This window comes from Montipora capricornis, chromosome 3 (assembly GCF_036669925.1).
Source record: "Montipora capricornis isolate CH-2021 chromosome 3, ASM3666992v2, whole genome shotgun sequence".
NCBI classification, from domain to species: domain Eukaryota; kingdom Metazoa; phylum Cnidaria; class Anthozoa; order Scleractinia; family Acroporidae; genus Montipora; species Montipora capricornis.
The window spans coordinates 24,119,248-24,138,511 of NC_090885.1; the positions used below are offsets into that span (position 1 = coordinate 24,119,248).

The following is a 19,264-nucleotide window of genomic DNA, read 5'->3' on the forward strand; positions in this document are numbered from 1 at the left end:
TGGTCAATGTCGTGCTGTTTAAGAGCTAAACCTGCCTACAAACCCGTTTTTTCCAGGTTGTACACTCCGCGGCCTTTTCAGCCAGGTGCTTGCAAAGTTCGGCATGCGCAGAAAGCAAAATTTCGACATAGTTTTTGGCTTTAAAAGTAGCACAACACTTTCGACTTTCACTTTTCGCTTTCTCTCCTTCCCTCTCTTTTCGCTTTCCTCGCCTCATTTTTTTTTGTTATTTCAACTTGCTGGGCATTTGGTAGGCTTTATTTTGGTAGGAAGAGTTTCTGAGAAACCTTTCATCATCTTAGAATTAGGTGATCAGAAAGGTAGGTGGGTAATGGAGCAAGCTTTTCATGGAGATTTCAGGTCAGTGTTACATTGGTTTTTTTGGCCGTTTCTCCAGTTTCCTTGACTCAATTGTGCTCATTCTGGTATAGTTTGAGAGATCTCTTCTCCCTGCACAAGTTAGTGGACAAAGCTGTTCCTGACCGTTAAAAGTGATGATGTCACTAGATGGGACCGTGGATAAAGCTGGACGTATTTTGCCAGATAGTAATCAAAGGGTTTGAGAAAAAAAAAAAAAAAAAAATTGCAAAAAACTCTGCCTGGGGTCCCCCGTGCTACTTTCGATCCAAAGAGGGAGGGATTAATCGGTCCCTGAGCCATCTGTGATTAACCCCTTGACTACGGTAGCTCCTTCTATTAGTGTAATAAAAACTAAGGATAGTCTATAGTTCTGAATTTTATTCCTTGTTCTTGTTCATGTGGTAAGCAGAGTTAGTACAGAACGCATGCGCATTCGTAAAATACGTATTAACCTTTTGGCTACTAGAGATTTGGCCCAAAAACACGTTTTGAAGCTAGTTGAGGGGTTTTTTGGTCAATGTCGTGCTGTTTAAGAGCTAAACCTGCCTACAAACCCGTTTTTTCCAGGTTGTACACTCCGCGGCCTTTTCAGCCAGGTGCTTGCAAAGTTCGGCATGCGCAGAAAGCAAAATTTCGACATAGTTTTTGGCTTTAAAAGTAGCACAACACTTTCGACTTTCACTTTTCGCTTTCTCTCCTTCCCTCTCTTTTCGCTTTCCTCGCCTCATTTTTTTTTTGTTATTTCAACTTGCTGGGCATTTGGTAGGCTTTATTTTGGTAGGAAGAGTTTCTGAGAAACCTTTCATCATCTTAGAATTAGGTGATCAGAAAGGTAGGTGGGTAATGGAGCAAGCTTTTCATGGAGATTTCAGGTCAGTGTTACATTGGTTTTTTTGGCCGTTTCTCCAGTTTCCTTGACTCAATTGTGCTCATTCTGGTATAGTTTGAGAGATCTCTTCTCCCTGCACAAGTTAGTGGACAAAGCTGTTCCTGACCGTTAAAAGTGATGATGTCACTAGATGGGACCGTGGATAAAGCTGGACGTATTTTGCCAGATAGTAATCAAAGGGTTTGAGAAAAAAAAAAAAAAAAAAATTGCAAAAAACTCTGCCTGGGGTCCCCCGTGCTACTTTCGATCCAAAGAGGGAGGGATTAATCGGTCCCTGAGCCATCTGTGATTAACCCCTTGACTACGGTAGCTCCTTCTATTAGTGTAATAAAAACTAAGGATAGTCTATAGTTCTGAATTTTATTCCTTGTTCTTGTTCATGTGGTAAGCAGAGTTAGTACAGAACGCATGCGCATTCGTAAAATACGTATTAACCTTTTGGCTACTAGAGATTTGGCCCAAAAACACGTTTTGAAGCTAGTTGAGGGGTTTTTTGGTCAATGTCGTGCTGTTTAAGAGCTAAACCTGCCTACAAACCCGTTTTTTCCAGGTTGTACACTCCGCGGCCTTTTCAGCCAGGTGCTTGCAAAGTTCGGCATGCGCAGAAAGCAAAATTTCGACATAGTTTTTGGCTTTAAAAGTAGCACAACACTTTCGACTTTCACTTTTCGCTTTCTCTCCTTCCCTCTCTTTTCGCTTTCCTCGCCTCATTTTTTTTTGTTATTTCAACTTGCTGGGCATTTGGTAGGCTTTATTTTGGTAGGAAGAGTTTCTGAGAAACCTTTCATCATCTTAGAATTAGGTGATCAGAAAGGTAGGTGGGTAATGGAGCAAGCTTTTCATGGAGATTTCAGGTCAGTGTTACATTGGTTTTTTTGGCCGTTTCTCCAGTTTCCTTGACTCAATTGTGCTCATTCTGGTATAGTTTGAGAGATCTCTTCTCCCTGCACAAGTTAGTGGACAAAGCTGTTCCTGACCGTTAAAAGTGATGATGTCACTAGATGGGACCGTGGATAAAGCTGGACGTATTTTGCCAGATAGTAATCAAAGGGTTTGAGAAAAAAAAAAAAAAAAAAATTGCAAAAAACTCTGCCTGGGGTCCCCCGTGCTACTTTCGATCCAAAGAGGGAGGGATTAATCGGTCCCTGAGCCATCTGTGATTAACCCCTTGACTACGGTAGCTCCTTCTATTAGTGTAATAAAAACTAAGGATAGTCTATAGTTCTGAATTTTATTCCTTGTTCTTGTTCATGTGGTAAGCAGAGTTAGTACAGAACGCATGCGCATTCGTAAAATACGTATTAACCTTTTGGCTACTAGAGATTTGGCCCAAAAACACGTTTTGAAGCTAGTTGAGGGGTTTTTTGGTCAATGTCGTGCTGTTTAAGAGCTAAACCTGCCTACAAACCCGTTTTTTCCAGGTTGTACACTCCGCGGCCTTTTCAGCCAGGTGCTTGCAAAGTTCGGCATGCGCAGAAAGCAAAATTTCGACATAGTTTTTGGCTTTAAAAGTAGCACAACACTTTCGACTTTCACTTTTCGCTTTCTCTCCTTCCCTCTCTTTTCGCTTTCCTCGCCTCATTTTTTTTTGTTATTTCAACTTGCTGGGCATTTGGTAGGCTTTATTTTGGTAGGAAGAGTTTCTGAGAAACCTTTCATCATCTTAGAATTAGGTGATCAGAAAGGTAGGTGGGTAATGGAGCAAGCTTTTCATGGAGATTTCAGGTCAGTGTTACATTGGTTTTTTTGGCCGTTTCTCCAGTTTCCTTGACTCAATTGTGCTCATTCTGGTATAGTTTGAGAGATCTCTTCTCCCTGCACAAGTTAGTGGACAAAGCTGTTCCTGACCGTTAAAAGTGATGATGTCACTAGATGGGACCGTGGATAAAGCTGGACGTATTTTGCCAGATAGTAATCAAAGGGTTTGAGAAAAAAAAAAAAAAAAAAATTGCAAAAAACTCTGCCTGGGGTCCCCCGTGCTACTTTCGATCCAAAGAGGGAGGGATTAATCGGTCCCTGAGCCATCTGTGATTAACCCCTTGACTACGGTAGCTCCTTCTATTAGTGTAATAAAAACTAAGGATAGTCTATAGTTCTGAATTTTATTCCTTGTTCTTGTTCATGTGGTAAGCAGAGTTAGTACAGAACGCATGCGCATTCGTAAAATACGTATTAACCTTTTGGCTACTAGAGATTTGGCCCAAAAACACGTTTTGAAGCTAGTTGAGGGGTTTTTTGGTCAATGTCGTGCTGTTTAAGAGCTAAACCTGCCTACAAACCCGTTTTTTCCAGGTTGTACACTCCGCGGCCTTTTCAGCCAGGTGCTTGCAAAGTTCGGCATGCGCAGAAAGCAAAATTTCGACATAGTTTTTGGCTTTAAAAGTAGCACAACACTTTCGACTTTCACTTTTCGCTTTCTCTCCTTCCCTCTCTTTTCGCTTTCCTCGCCTCATTTTTTTTGTTATTTCAACTTGCTGGGCATTTGGTAGGCTTTATTTTGGTAGGAAGAGTTTCTGAGAAACCTTTCATCATCTTAGAATTAGGTGATCAGAAAGGTAGGTGGGTAATGGAGCAAGCTTTTCATGGAGATTTCAGGTCAGTGTTACATTGGTTTTTTTGGCCGTTTCTCCAGTTTCCTTGACTCAATTGTGCTCATTCTGGTATAGTTTGAGAGATCTCTTCTCCCTGCACAAGTTAGTGGACAAAGCTGTTCCTGACCGTTAAAAGTGATGATGTCACTAGATGGGACCGTGGATAAAGCTGGACGTATTTTGCCAGATAGTAATCAAAGGGTTTGAGAAAAAAAAAAAAAAAAAATTGCAAAAAACTCTGCCTGGGGTCCCCCGTGCTACTTTCGATCCAAAGAGGGAGGGATTAATCGGTCCCTGAGCCATCTGTGATTAACCCCTTGACTACGGTAGCTCCTTCTATTAGTGTAATAAAAACTAAGGATAGTCTATAGTTCTGAATTTTATTCCTTGTTCTTGTTCATGTGGTAAGCAGAGTTAGTACAGAACGCATGCGCATTCGTAAAATACGTATTAACCTTTTGGCTACTAGAGATTTGGCCCAAAAACACGTTTTGAAGCTAGTTGAGGGGTTTTTTGGTCAATGTCGTGCTGTTTAAGAGCTAAACCTGCCTACAAACCCGTTTTTTCCAGGTTGTACACTCCGCGGCCTTTTCAGCCAGGTGCTTGCAAAGTTCGGCATGCGCAGAAAGCAAAATTTCGACATAGTTTTTGGCTTTAAAAGTAGCACAACACTTTCGACTTTCACTTTTCGCTTTCTCTCCTTCCCTCTCTTTTCGCTTTCCTCGCCTCATTTTTTTTTGTTATTTCAACTTGCTGGGCATTTGGTAGGCTTTATTTTGGTAGGAAGAGTTTCTGAGAAACCTTTCATCATCTTAGAATTAGGTGATCAGAAAGGTAGGTGGGTAATGGAGCAAGCTTTTCATGGAGATTTCAGGTCAGTGTTACATTGGTTTTTTTGGCCGTTTCTCCAGTTTCCTTGACTCAATTGTGCTCATTCTGGTATAGTTTGAGAGATCTCTTCTCCCTGCACAAGTTAGTGGACAAAGCTGTTCCTGACCGTTAAAAGTGATGATGTCACTAGATGGGACCGTGGATAAAGCTGGACGTATTTTGCCAGATAGTAATCAAAGGGTTTGAGAAAAAAAAAAAAAAAAAATTGCAAAAAACTCTGCCTGGGGTCCCCCGTGCTACTTTCGATCCAAAGAGGGAGGGATTAATCGGTCCCTGAGCCATCTGTGATTAACCCCTTGACTACGGTAGCTCCTTCTATTAGTGTAATAAAAACTAAGGATAGTCTATAGTTCTGAATTTTATTCCTTGTTCTTGTTCATGTGGTAAGCAGAGTTAGTACAGAACGCATGCGCATTCGTAAAATACGTATTAACCTTTTGGCTACTAGAGATTTGGCCCAAAAACACGTTTTGAAGCTAGTTGAGGGGTTTTTTGGTCAATGTCGTGCTGTTTAAGAGCTAAACCTGCCTACAAACCCGTTTTTTCCAGGTTGTACACTCCGCGGCCTTTTCAGCCAGGTGCTTGCAAAGTTCGGCATGCGCAGAAAGCAAAATTTCGACATAGTTTTTGGCTTTAAAAGTAGCACAACACTTTCGACTTTCACTTTTCGCTTTCTCTCCTTCCCTCTCTTTTCGCTTTCCTCGCCTCATTTTTTTTTTGTTATTTCAACTTGCTGGGCATTTGGTAGGCTTTATTTTGGTAGGAAGAGTTTCTGAGAAACCTTTCATCATCTTAGAATTAGGTGATCAGAAAGGTAGGTGGGTAATGGAGCAAGCTTTTCATGGAGATTTCAGGTCAGTGATACATTGGTTTTTTTGGCCGTTTCTCCAGTTTCCTTGACTCAATTGTGCTCATTCTGGTATAGTTTGAGAGATCTCTTCTCCCTGCACAAGTTAGTGGACAAAGCTGTTCCTGACCGTTAAAAGTGATGATGTCACTAGATGGGACCGTGGATAAAGCTGGACGTATTTTGCCAGATAGTAATCAAAGGGTTTGAGAAAAAAAAAAAAAAAAAAAAATTGCAAAAAACTCTGCCTGGGGTCCCCCGTGCTACTTTCGATCCAAAGAGGGAGGGATTAATCGGTCCCTGAGCCATCTGTGATTAACCCCTTGACTACGGTAGCTCCTTCTATTAGTGTAATAAAAACTAAGGATAGTCTATAGTTCTGAATTTTATTCCTTGTTCTTGTTCATGTGGTAAGCAGAGTTAGTACAGAACGCATGCGCATTCGTAAAATACGTATTAACCTTTTGGCTACTAGAGATTTGGCCCAAAAACACGTTTTGAAGCTAGTTGAGGGGTTTTTTGGTCAATGTCGTGCTGTTTAAGAGCTAAACCTGCCTACAAACCCGTTTTTTCCAGGTTGTACACTCCGCGGCCTTTTCAGCCAGGTGCTTGCAAAGTTCGGCATGCGCAGAAAGCAAAATTTCGACATAGTTTTTGGCTTTAAAAGTAGCACAACACTTTCGACTTTCACTTTTCGCTTTCTCTCCTTCCCTCTCTTTTCGCTTTCCTCGCCTCATTTTTTTTTGTTATTTCAACTTGCTGGGCATTTGGTAGGCTTTATTTTGGTAGGAAGAGTTTCTGAGAAACCTTTCATCATCTTAGAATTAGGTGATCAGAAAGGTAGGTGGGTAATGGAGCAAGCTTTTCATGGAGATTTCAGGTCAGTGATACATTGGTTTTTTTGGCCGTTTCTCCAGTTTCCTTGACTCAATTGTGCTCATTCTGGTATAGTTTGAGAGATCTCTTCTCCCTGCACAAGTTAGTGGACAAAGCTGTTCCTGACCGTTAAAAGTGATGATGTCACTAGATGGGACCGTGGATAAAGCTGGACGTATTTTGCCAGATAGTAATCAAAGGGTTTGAGAAAAAAAAAAAAAAAAAATTGCAAAAAACTCTGCCTGGGGTCCCCCGTGCTACTTTCGATCCAAAGAGGGAGGGATTAATCGGTCCCTGAGCCATCTGTGATTAACCCCTTGACTACGGTAGCTCCTTCTATTAGTGTAATAAAAACTAAGGATAGTCTATAGTTCTGAATTTTATTCCTTGTTCTTGTTCATGTGGTAAGCAGAGTTAGTACAGAACGCATGCGCATTCGTAAAATACGTATTAACCTTTTGGCTACTAGAGATTTGGCCCAAAAACACGTTTTGAAGCTAGTTGAGGGGTTTTTTGGTCAATGTCGTGCTGTTTAAGAGCTAAACCTGCCTACAAACCCGTTTTTTCCAGGTTGTACACTCCGCGGCCTTTTCAGCCAGGTGCTTGCAAAGTTCGGCATGCGCAGAAAGCAAAATTTCGACATAGTTTTTGGCTTTAAAAGTAGCACAACACTTTCGACTTTCACTTTTCGCTTTCTCTCCTTCCCTCTCTTTTCGCTTTCCTCGCCTCATTTTTTTTTTGTTATTTCAACTTGCTGGGCATTTGGTAGGCTTTATTTTGGTAGGAAGAGTTTCTGAGAAACCTTTCATCATCTTAGAATTAGGTGATCAGAAAGGTAGGTGGGTAATGGAGCAAGCTTTTCATGGAGATTTCAGGTCAGTGTTACATTGGTTTTTTTGGCCGTTTCTCCAGTTTCCTTGACTCAATTGTGCTCATTCTGGTATAGTTTGAGAGATCTCTTCTCCCTGCACAAGTTAGTGGACAAAGCTGTTCCTGACCGTTAAAAGTGATGATGTCACTAGATGGGACCGTGGATAAAGCTGGACGTATTTTGCCAGATAGTAATCAAAGGGTTTAAGAAAAAAAAAAAAAAAAATGCAAAAACTCTGCCTGGGGTCCCCCGTGCTACTTTCGATCCAAAGAGGGAGGGATTAATCGGTCCCTGAGCCATCTGTGATTAACCCCTTGACTACGGTAGCTCCTTCTATTAGTGTAATAAAAACTAAGGATAGTCTATAGTTCTGAATTTTATTCCTTGTTCTTGTTCATGTGGTAAGCAGAGTTAGTACAGAACGCATGCGCATTCGTAAAATACGTATTAACCTTTTGGCTACTAGAGATTTGGCCCAAAAACACGTTTTGAAGCTAGTTGAGGGGTTTTTTGGTCAATGTCGTGCTGTTTAAGAGCTAAACCTGCCTACAAACCCGTTTTTTCCAGGTTGTACACTCCGCGGCCTTTTCAGCCAGGTGCTTGCAAAGTTCGGCATGCGCAGAAAGCAAAATTTCGACATAGTTTTTGGCTTTAAAAGTAGCACAACACTTTCGACTTTCACTTTTCGCTTTCTCTCCTTCCCTCTCTTTTCGCTTTCCTCGCCTCATTTTTTTTTTTTTCAACTTGCTGGGCATTTGGTAGGCTTTATTTTGGTAGGAAGAGTTTCTGAGAAACCTTTCATCATCTTAGAATTAGGTGATCAGAAAGGTAGGTGGGTAATGGAGCAAGCTTTTCATGGAGATTTCAGGTCAGTGTTACATTGGTTTTTTGGCCGTTTCTCCAGTTTCCTTGACTCAATTGTGCTCATTCTGGTATAGTTTGAGAGATCTCTTCTCCCTGCACAAGTTAGTGGACAAAGCTGTTCCTGACCGTTAAAAGTGATGATGTCACTAGATGGGACCGTGGATAAAGCTGGACGTATTTTGCCAGATAGTAATCAAAGGGTTTGAGAAAAAAAAAAAAAAAAATTGCAAAAAACTCTGCCTGGGGTCCCCCGTGCTACTTTCGATCCAAAGAGGGAGGGATTAATCGGTCCCTGAGCCATCTGTGATTAACCCCTTGACTACGGTAGCTCCTTCTATTAGTGTAATAAAAACTAAGGATAGTCTATAGTTCTGAATTTTATTCCTTGTTCTTGTTCATGTGGTAAGCAGAGTTAGTACAGAACGCATGCGCATTCGTAAAATACGTATTAACCTTTTGGCTACTAGAGATTTGGCCCAAAAACACGTTTTGAAGCTAGTTGAGGGGTTTTTTGGTCAATGTCGTGCTGTTTAAGAGCTAAACCTGCCTACAAACCCGTTTTTTCCAGGTTGTACACTCCGCGGCCTTTTCAGCCAGGTGCTTGCAAAGTTCGGCATGCGCAGAAAGCAAAATTTCGACATAGTTTTTGGCTTTAAAAGTAGCACAACACTTTCGACTTTCACTTTTCGCTTTCTCTCCTTCCCTCTCTTTTCGCTTTCCTCGCCTCATTTTTTTTTTTTTATTTCAACTTGCTGGGCATTTGGTAGGCTTTATTTTGGTAGGAAGAGTTTCTGAGAAACCTTTCATCATCTTAGAATTAGGTGATCAGAAAGGTAGGTGGGTAATGGAGCAAGCTTTTCATGGAGATTTCAGGTCAGTGATACATTGGTTTTTTTGGCCGTTTCTCCAGTTTCCTTGACTCAATTGTGCTCATTCTGGTATAGTTTGAGAGATCTCTTCTCCCTGCACAAGTTAGTGGACAAAGCTGTTCCTGACCGTTAAAAGTGATGATGTCACTAGATGGGACCGTGGATAAAGCTGGACGTATTTTGCCAGATAGTAATCAAAGGGTTTGAGAAAAAAAAAAAAAAAAAATTGCAAAAAAAACTGCCTGGGGTACCCAGTGCTACTTTCGATCCAAAGAGGGAGGGATTAATCGGTCCCTGAGCGATCTGTGATTAACCACTTGACTACGTTAGCTACTTCTGTTAGTGTAATAAAAACTAAGGATAGTCTATAGTTCTGAAGTTTAGTCCTTGTTCTTGTTCATGTGGTAAGCAGAGTTAGTACAGAACGCATGCGCATTCGTAAAATACGTATTAACCTTTTGGCTACTAGAGATTTGGCCCAAAAACACGTTTTGAAGCTAGTTGAGGGGTTTTTTGGTCAATGTCGTGCTGTTTAAGAGCTAAACCTGCCTACAAACCCGTTTTTTCCAGGTTGTACACTCCGCGGCCTTTTCAGCCAGGTGCTTGCAAAGTTCGGCATGCGCAGAAAGCAAAATTTCGACATAGTTTTTGGCTTTAAAAGTAGCACAACACTTTCGACTTTCACTTTTCGCTTTCTCCCCTTTCCTCTCTTTTCGCTTTCCTTGCCTCATTTTTTTTTTTTTTAAACTTGCTGGGCATTTGGTAGGCTTTATTTTGGTAGGAAGAGTTTCTGAGAAACCTTTCATCATCTTAGAATTAGGTGATCAGAAAGGTAGGTGGGTAATGGAGCAAGCTTTTCATGGAGATTTCAGGTCAGTGTTACATTGGTTTTTTGGCCGTTTCTCCAGTTTCCTTGACTCAATTGTGCTCATTCTGGTATAGTTTGAGAGATCTCTTCTCCCTGCACAAGTTAGTGGACAAAGCTGTTCCTGACCGTTAAAAGTGATGATGTCACTAGATGGGACCGTGGATAAAGCTGGACGTATTTTGCCAGATAGTAATCAAAGGGTTTGAGAAAAAAAAAAAAAAAAAAAAAAAAATTGAAAAAAAATCTGCCTGGGGTCCCCCGTGCTACTTTCGATCCAAAGAGGGAGGGATTAATCGGTCCCTGAGCCATCTGTGATTAACCCCTTGACTACGGTAGCTCCTTCTATTAGTGTAATAAAAACTAAGGATAGTCTATAGTTCTGAATTTTATTCCTTGTTCTTGTTCATGTGGTAAGCAGAGTTAGTACAGAACGCATGCGCATTCGTAAAATACGTATTAACCTTTTGGCTACTAGAGATTTGGCCCAAAAACACGTTTTGAAGCTAGTTGAGGGGTTTTTTGCGTCAATGTCGTGCTGTTTAAGAGCTAAACCTGCCTACAAACCCGTTTTTTCCAGCTTGTACACTCCGCGCCACATTCAGCCAGGTGATTGCAAAGTTCGGCATGCGAAGAAAGCAAAATTTCGACATAGTTTTTGGCTTTAAAAGTAGCACAACACTTTCGACTTTCACTTTTCGCTTTCTCTCCTTCCCTCTCTTTTCGCTTTCCTTGCCTCATTTTTTTGTTATTTCAACTTGCTGGGCATTTGGTAGGCTTTATTTTGGTAGGAAGAGTTTCTGAGAAACCTTTCATCATCTTAGAATTAGGTGATCAGAAAGGTAGGTGGGTAATGGAGCAAGCTTTTCATGGAGATTTCAGGTCAGTGTTACATTGGTTTTTTTGGCCGTTTCTCCAGTTTCCTGACTCGATTGTGCTCCTTCTGGTATAGTTTGAGAGATCTCTTCTCCCTGCACAAGTTAGTGGACAAAGCTGTTCCTGACCGTTAAAAGTGATGATGTCACTAGATGGGACCGTGGATAAAGCTGGACGTATTTTGCCAGATAGTAATCAAAGGGTTTGAGAAAAAAAAAAAAAATTGCAAAAAACTCTGCCTGGGGTCCCCCGTGCTACTTTCGATCCAAAGAGGGAGGGATTAATCGGTCCCTGAGCCATCTGTGATTAACCCCTTGACTACGGTAGCTCCTTCTATTAGTGTAATAAAAACTAAGGATAGTCTATAGTTCTGAATTTTATTCCTTGTTCTTGTTCATGTGGTAAGCAGAGTTAGTACAGAACGCATGCGCATTCGTAAAATACGTATTAACCTTTTGGCTACTAGAGATTTGGCCCAAAAACACGTTTTGAAGCTAGTTGAGGGGTTTTTTTGGGCAATGTCGTGCTGTTTAAGAGCTAAACCTGCCTACAAACCCGTTTTTTCCAGGTTGTACACTCCGCGGCCTTTTCAGCCAGGTGCTTGCAAAGTTCGGCATGCGCAGAAAGCAAAATTTCGACATAGTTTTGGCTTTAAAAGTAGCACAACACTTTCGACTTTCACTTTTCGCTTTCTCTCCTTCCCTCTCTTTTCGCTTTCCTCGCCTCATTTTTTTTTTGTTCTTTCAACTTGCTGGGCATTTGGTAGGCTTTATTTTGGTAGGAAGAGTTTCTGAGAAACCTTTCATCATCTTAGAATTAGGTGATCAGAAAGGTAGGTGGGTAATGGAGCAAGCTTTTCATGGAGATTTCAGGTCAGTGTTACATTGGTTTTTTTGGCCGTTTCTCCAGTTTCCTTGACTCAATTGTGCTCATTCTGGTATAGTTTGAGAGATCTCTTCTCCCTGCACAAGTTAGTGGACAAAGCTGTTCCTGACCGTTAAAAGTGATGATGTCACTAGATGGGACCGTGGATAAAGCTGGACGTATTTTGCCAGATAGTAATCAAAGGGTTTGAGAAAAAAAAAAAAAAAAAAAAAAAATTGCAAAAAACTCTGCCTGGGGTCCCCCGTGCTACTTTCGATCCAAAGAGGGAGGGATTAATCGGTCCCTGAGCCATCTGTGATTAACCCCTTGACTACGGTAGCTCCTTCTTAGTGTAATGAAAACTAAGGATAGTCTATAGTTCTGAATTTTATTCCTTGTTCTTGTTCATGTGGTAAGCAGAGTTAGTACAGAACGCATGCGCATTCGTAAAATACGTATTAACCTTTGGCTACTAGAGATTTGGCCCAAAAACACGTTTTGAAGCTAGTTGAGGGGTTTTTTGGTCAATGTCGTGCTGTTTAAGAGCTAAACCTGCCTACAAACCCGTTTTTTCCAGGTTGTACACTCCGCGGCCTTTTCAGCCAGGTGCTTGCAAAGTTCGGCATGCGCAGAAAGCAAAATTTCGACATAGTTTTTGGCTTTAAAAGTAGCACAACACTTTCGACTTTCACTTTTCGCTTTCTCTCCTTCCCTCTCTTTTCGCTTTCCTCGCCTCATTTTTTTTTGTTATTTCAACTTGCTGGGCATTTGGTAGGCTTTATTTTGGTAGGAAGAGTTTCTGAGAAACCTTTCATCATCTTAGAATTAGGTGATCAGAAAGGTAGGTGGGTAATGGAGCAAGCTTTTCATGGAGATTTCAGGTCAGTGTTACATTGGTTTTTTTGGCCGTTTCTCCAGTTTCCTTGACTCAATTGTGCTCATTCTGGTATAGTTTGAGAGATCTCTTCTCCCTGCACAAGTTAGTGGACAAAGCTGTTCCTGACCGTTAAAAGTGATGATGTCACTAGATGGGACCGTGGATAAAGCTGGACGTATTTTGCCAGATAGTAATCAAAGGGTTTGAGAAAAAAAAAAAAAATTGCAAAAAACTTTGCTTGGGTCCCCCGTGCTACTTTCGATCCAAAGAGGGAGGGGTTAATCAGGACCTGAGCCATCTGTGATTAACCCCTTGAATAAGGTAGCTCCTTCTCTATTAGTTGTAATAAAAACTAAGGATAGTTCAGCAGTGAAAATACTTCATTTGTGGAGGTTGGGCGGAACTGAAACTCCTTATCCGTGCTAGTGATGTGACGACAGGGACGACTATTTGGAAACCGGGCTTAAGAGGGCTCTTCCTTTGAGGCTTAGATCTCTGCGGCACCAAGCGCCAATGATATTATTGATCTTCTGAATTTTTCCTTCCCAATTTCTACGTGAGCAATCGATATTACCAAAATATTGTCCTAGAATCTTGTCAGGGATGCAATCATTATACCAGTCGAAACCGTAAAGTTGATCAACACGATGTCTCAGCGAACCGCACCACAGTCCCTTGCACTTGCTCTTATTGAGCAAATTCATTTGCGTCGAGAAGCCTGAGATTTTTCAGGACTTCAACGGTATTTGAACCCTCGACTTCGCTATACCGGTGCGATCGGCGGGTCTAATCTGCAGGTCGCAGGTCGCAGGTCACAGAACAGGGGTTTAAAAATTCCGAAGGCCCGAAAACCCCTTGCTGCATATTATTTCAGTCGCATACAAACGCATTGCATTCTGAAACTAGTGAGTCTTTGACCTCATTTTCTGCTCGATCCAGCTCTCTCAAGATTAGTAATGGCAGACCATTAATAGGAAAATTCCAGTTAAAATAAAGAAATGTCTTTTTGAAATTGTCACGGAATTATTATTTTTTTGTCACCAGTTTGTAAATAGTTTTAGCCACTCGTCTTGTTCCTTAGTCTGAGTGTTAATTACCAATTGTAAGATTCCCTAGTGTATTATGCATTATCCGATTTAGTGTTATAGAATTTCTTAGTGTTGTAATTTAGTCATTGCTTGTAGTCGTAATTTGAATGAATTAGTTAACTATATATAGATGTAAAAAGTCGTGGGCGTTGGTTGATTGCTGAAGTGGTTTGTTGACGAACAGGAAAAGCAAAGGGTTGAAGAACGAAAGCCTGAGGGCAAAAGGGAGAGAGAGAACAACACTGCTAAGAGCCATTAGCGGGAGCTGCCGAAAGAATTCAAAGACAAAACCCCTTTGTCAGTGGCGGCGAGTGAGGAAAATCCTTCAAAGAATTAAAGAAGTTTGAGATAAGCAAGAAGAAGAGAAAACTCGAAGAAAGTGACGCGGGTGCAGTAAAGTTTGAAAGAAGAAGTTGATTGCCAGAAGAGAAGGAAGCACCGAGAAGAGAAAACTCGAAGAAAGTGACGCAGGTGCAGTAAAGTTTGTGGTGGGAAAGAACTTGTCGAGGGTTTTGCTGCTAGTTTGGCACAGGACTGAACTGTTTGACTGTAAATACTGGAGTTAAGTAATTAGTATAATTAGTATTATCGTTAAGTTTTGTAAAGGAATAGACAATTATTTAAGTAACGTTAGTTTAGGTACGCTAATTATAGTCTGTAATATTAAGCAAGTTTAGGTTTTCTTTTTTTTTTCCCTCTTCTAAATTAAAATCTTTAAAATTATATTCGTTATAAGTTTCATGCTTGTGCGTTGCCCAATTGTGGGAAGGGGCGTGTGTGTGTTGTCTTTTTTCGTTTTGTGTGCGAACCCACCATCACAGAAATAAAGACTTGAAAAAACTTGGGTAACTTAATGTTTAGTTGACGTAGTTTTGAAGTTCAAAGGAAAAAAGATATGTACAATATATGTCACAATTTTTTTATGAAGTTTGCACTTGTACATTCTCAGATCTTTTACATATTGTTTCAAGCATAAAGGATTTTGCAAAGGGGCATAAAAATACTTCATATTGGCGAAGTAGCTCAGCAGCAGTTTTTGCGGTCTTTTTTGTATATTAATTTTTCAAATCAAATTTTAAGATTTTATGACATGTAAACAATCTGTATTCATGGTAATTTAATTGCAGAGAATAGGGAGCTTAAGCACGTGCGTTTATGAGACGCGACTGGCCACCGGAAGTGAGCTGTTGTCTTCACGCAACCACAGTACTGTTACACTATAAAATGTGCACCTTGTCTCGCAATGTTTTGGCGAAATTGTGACGGGCCAAGTTGCACGAAACATTTCACAGTTTCAAGTTGCAAGAGCCGTTGCCGGCCAAAATCGTTGCGAGACAAGTTGCTCGAAAAGTAAAACTTAAAGGGGCTAGGTCACGCTATTTTAGGTAATTTTGTTAATTGTGAGCTCTAAACGTCAAATTGACAGAGCAAGAGTCTTTCATTTGCAAAATCACGGCCACATAACATCTGAGAATGATTTTCCAGCTTTGTAAATAACATTTTGATATAGACTGATACAAATTTGTTCCATCCATGTAAAAAGGATACTTTCACTCTATGGCTTTCCAGTCATTCTTGTCGACTGAATCACATGACTTCGTGCTCAGTTGTGAATATAAGCGGGGAGGGGGTAGGGAGTTGTCGGTTGAATCAAGGCAAATAAACATGTAATGTAACGAGGCTCAACAGATCTCATCAGATGTTTTTTTTGCGTTCTTCACAAGAGTAACAGAGTTACAGAGGTAACAAAGTGACAGAAGTAGCAGAGGTACAGACGTAACAGAAATACCAGAGTTACAGAGGCAACAGTGTTACAGAGGTAAAAGGGTTACGGAAGTAACAGGGGTGACAGAGGTACCAGAGGTACAGAGGTTACAGAGATAACTGCAGGGTTACAGAGGTAACAAAGTGACAGAAGTAGCTGAGGTACAGACGTAACAGAAGTACCAGAGTTACAGAGGCAACAGTGTTACAGAGGTAAAAGGGTTACGGAAGTAACAGGGGTGACAGAGGTACCAGAGGTTACAGAGATAACTGCAGGGTTACAGAGGTAACAAAGTGACAGAAGTAGCTGAGGTACAGACGTAACAGAAGTACCAGAGTTACAGAGGCAACAGTGTTACAGAGGTAAAAGGGTTACAGAGGTAACAGGGGTGACAGAGGTACCAGAGGTACAGAGGTTACAGAGATAACTGCAGGGTTACAGAGGTAACAAAGTGACAGACGTAGCTGAGGTACAGACGTAACAGAAGTACCAGAGTTACAGAGGCAACAGTGTTACAGAGGTAAAAGGGTTACGGAAGTAACAGGGGTGACAGAGGTACCAGAGGTACAGAGGTTACAGAGATAACTGCAGGGTTACAGAGGTAACAAAGTGACAGAAGTAGCTGAGGTACAGACGTAACAGAAGTACCAGAGTTACAGAGGCAACAGTATTACAGAGGTAAAAGGGTTACGGAGGTAACAGGGGTGACAGAGGTACCAGAGGTACAGAGGTTACAGAGATAACTGAAGGGTTACAGAGGTAACAAAGTTACACAGGGAACAGAGTTAGGGCCCGGCCAAACGGCTTCAACATGCACCCGTTCGATTTTGTTCAAAAGTGCTGTTAAAGCCGTTTGCACCCTTCTTTCAACCGCGTTGAAACGTGTTGAAACGAAGTTGAATCGATGTCGAGTGAGTTTAAACGCGTTTAAACTCTGCTTCAATAACCATTCAACATTTCGTTTGTTTTCGCAAATGTTTAATGAAGTTGAAGCCGTCGCCCCTCCCCCCCCCCCCTCCCCTCCCCTCTTTCAACACCGTTGAGTATGCCTGAAAAATTCAGGACTTCTCTACGCATAATCGCGAGGATCTCTTTCTCAGATGCCTGTACCATGAACGAAACATTAAACTATTCTTTTTTTTATCGATACAACATACCCCTGGGTGCCTGAGGGATTTTTTTCCAAGGCCCGAGAACGCCACTCGAGTCGAGGGCAAAGTGGTGCCCTTCGATTCGCGTGGCGTTCTTTTGGACCTCGAAAGAAAATTCTTCTGGCACCCAGGGTATACAACACACACAGTAACCCAATGGTGTTTGACGGCTCCTTTTCTGCTTCCAGAAATGTTTATTGCAGCGAGAGAGAACGCTTTCGCCGAGGAAGCAACATGATTCTCTTTTCGAAAAATCAGTCCAGAGCAAGTGCCAGTGTTGCCAGTGCGCGCGAATAAAGGAGAAAATAACATGATACGGTAGGGCGCATGCGCAAAATACTCGCCAGACCACAGTGGTCACCACAGTGTTAATGTTAATATGTCCAGTTGGCTTTGTTAAAACGATAATTTTTAAATTATGAGATGCCAATTAACCAAACCGAAATACAAGAAAACGCCAGTTTACAAAAAAATGGAATAAATGTGATGTCGTTATTGCGTTCGTGAAGAACGCATTCTAATCGTGTCAGTCCTGCGGGATGTCTCTCGTGTATCGATCGTGATCCCATAGCAATTGGCCGTTCCGAAATTCAGCAGGGAACTGAGGCGAGTTTCAAATTTTAACTAATCGATGAACTGACACCACCACATGAAAGATCATGTTAAGATTGGTCATTTTACCAAGTATGATGCTTTATGGGTGAACGGAGACCAAGTTATGAACCTAGAAATACGGTTCAAAATCCATACAAACGTCTCTAATTTTGACAAAGGGTCTCTCAAAGCCATATAAACTCAATTTTTTTTTTTTATCAGTTTAGTGACAACTGAAAATCCCGTCAAGTAACTACAATTAGAAAGAAGCTGTGATGAAAATCGCTATGTTTGCCCATTTTAAAGAGTATCACGGAAATCATAAAAATTTTAAGAGTTTATATGGTTTTGGGGGACGCTGTATTATGGATTTTGAACCATGTTTCAAGGTTCATAACTTGGTCTCTGTTCACCCTAAAAGCACCATAATTGGCCAAATGACCAATCTCAACATGATCTTTCACGTGGTAGTGTCAGTTTATCGATTAGTTAAAATTTGAAACTCGCCCCAGTTCCCTGCTGAATTTCGGAACGCCCAATTTTAGCGATTGGACGCCATCTTGTTCTGGCACAAATAGCCTCGATCTTAAGCGATAGTGTGGGAGTCAAGTCCTGCTGGACAGGGTTTAAAACTTGGATGGGTGACCGTCCGGCAATACCTCGTGCTAGCTGTAAACGCCGGGGAGTCACGCTGTTTGGCTATCCAGCAAAAAAAGGCTACTGATATCCCACAAAACTTATATTTTATGATAACATATGTATTCGTGATTGTTTTTAACACAATTATTAGCAGCAAGATAACAGTCAAAATACTTATAACGTGGTGATACCTTCATTACTGAACAAATACTAGAAAAGGGTACAAAACGATACTCCCCAAAATATACAACTACTTTCAAAAGCCCCGTCGATGACAAAACAGGAATCGAACGGACCTCACTAATTCTTGATTACTGCTAGTTTACTGATGGAGGCTTTCACTCGTCTTAAGTTACGCATCCAACCTTGATTTACATATTTATCTCCTTTGTTTCGAAATAACGGTGAACGAAATTTGTGAAGAGCAATCGTTACGTCGAAAACAGGGAAACCAAGGGATCTGGAACTTAGAGAGCCACTCGCCAAAAAGTGGCTGACCGCAAATCTCGTACCCAGAGTCCGCGGGCTTTTTGGTCAGCGGGCGCTCACCCGCGGACCAAAAAGCCCGAGGACTCTGGGTCCGAGATTGTCTGACCGCGGGCTTTTCTACAATGAACTTTAAGCGCGTTTCTTCTAAATGCTTCCGATGTCCCTATACAATTTAACTCTATCTGGAAGCTTCTCTCCAAACAGTAAAGGATCAGCTCTGAACTCGACCGTCTCCAGCGGCATGTGACCGTAGGCTCGGACGAATTCGTTCAGGCACTCGGATCGCTCCACGAAATGGCTCGGGTCTGCCCATAGAGATTCTGTCAGACAATCTGGGCAGCGGAATCGCTTTCTAGGTGTAACCTATACCAGATAAATTTCACGAAAACATTAGCTTATAATGACAAACAATCAGTGGCAAAAGTCTTAAAACGTTCACCATTTTAGGTTGTTGGTTTTCTTCCTTAGCTTCAAGAAATTTCCACCTTTTCCCCAGAACAACGTTGGCAATCGTGAACGGACATTTCCTAGTCTATGTCAACATTGGTTGGGGGGGGGGGGGGGGGGGGAGTTTCATTTTGAAACTTTTACTGGAATTTCGACAGCTGCGCTTAGTTTATGAAGTCTGAAAAGTTTTCAGGCCCATACTTGCTCAAACGTCCCAACTACTTTTGCCACTGATTCTAGCTCCCACGAGTCCCCATATTAGCTCAGTGGTAGAGAATCCGAACTAGCAGTAATCGCAAGGTCGTAGGTTCAACGACTGCAAGGGAGCACTCGGCTCGGATTTTTCCGAGTATCCCGGGTCACCATCGAGGATATAATCTCTTCGTAGCATCAGCGTTTTGAAAACTAGTAAGTAATACAACTGCAACGTATATTCATCAAATCTCAGTTGGAAATATGGCCCTCTTCTAAAGCTAGAACTCTGACCAGTGGCAAATAGTGAACATTACAAACACGCCCAAACTAAACTTTCCTCATTCTGATTTTGGTTA

The 19,264-nt window shown here is 41.5% G+C and overlaps 1 protein-coding gene across 1 annotated transcript in view; it reads right to left on the minus strand.

Moving 5' to 3' along the window:
* Window positions 1-17,864: 17,864 nt before the first annotated feature.
* Window positions 17,865-19,264, minus strand: part of LOC138042617 (exostosin-2-like) — a 23,249-nt gene continuing 21,849 nt past the window's right edge. The window contains exon 15 of the mRNA XM_068888571.1: window positions 17,865-18,629. Coding sequence (XP_068744672.1) covers window positions 18,411-18,629 — 219 coding nt within the window. The 3' untranslated portion in view covers window positions 17,865-18,410. The remainder of the gene's footprint in view (window positions 18,630-19,264) is intronic.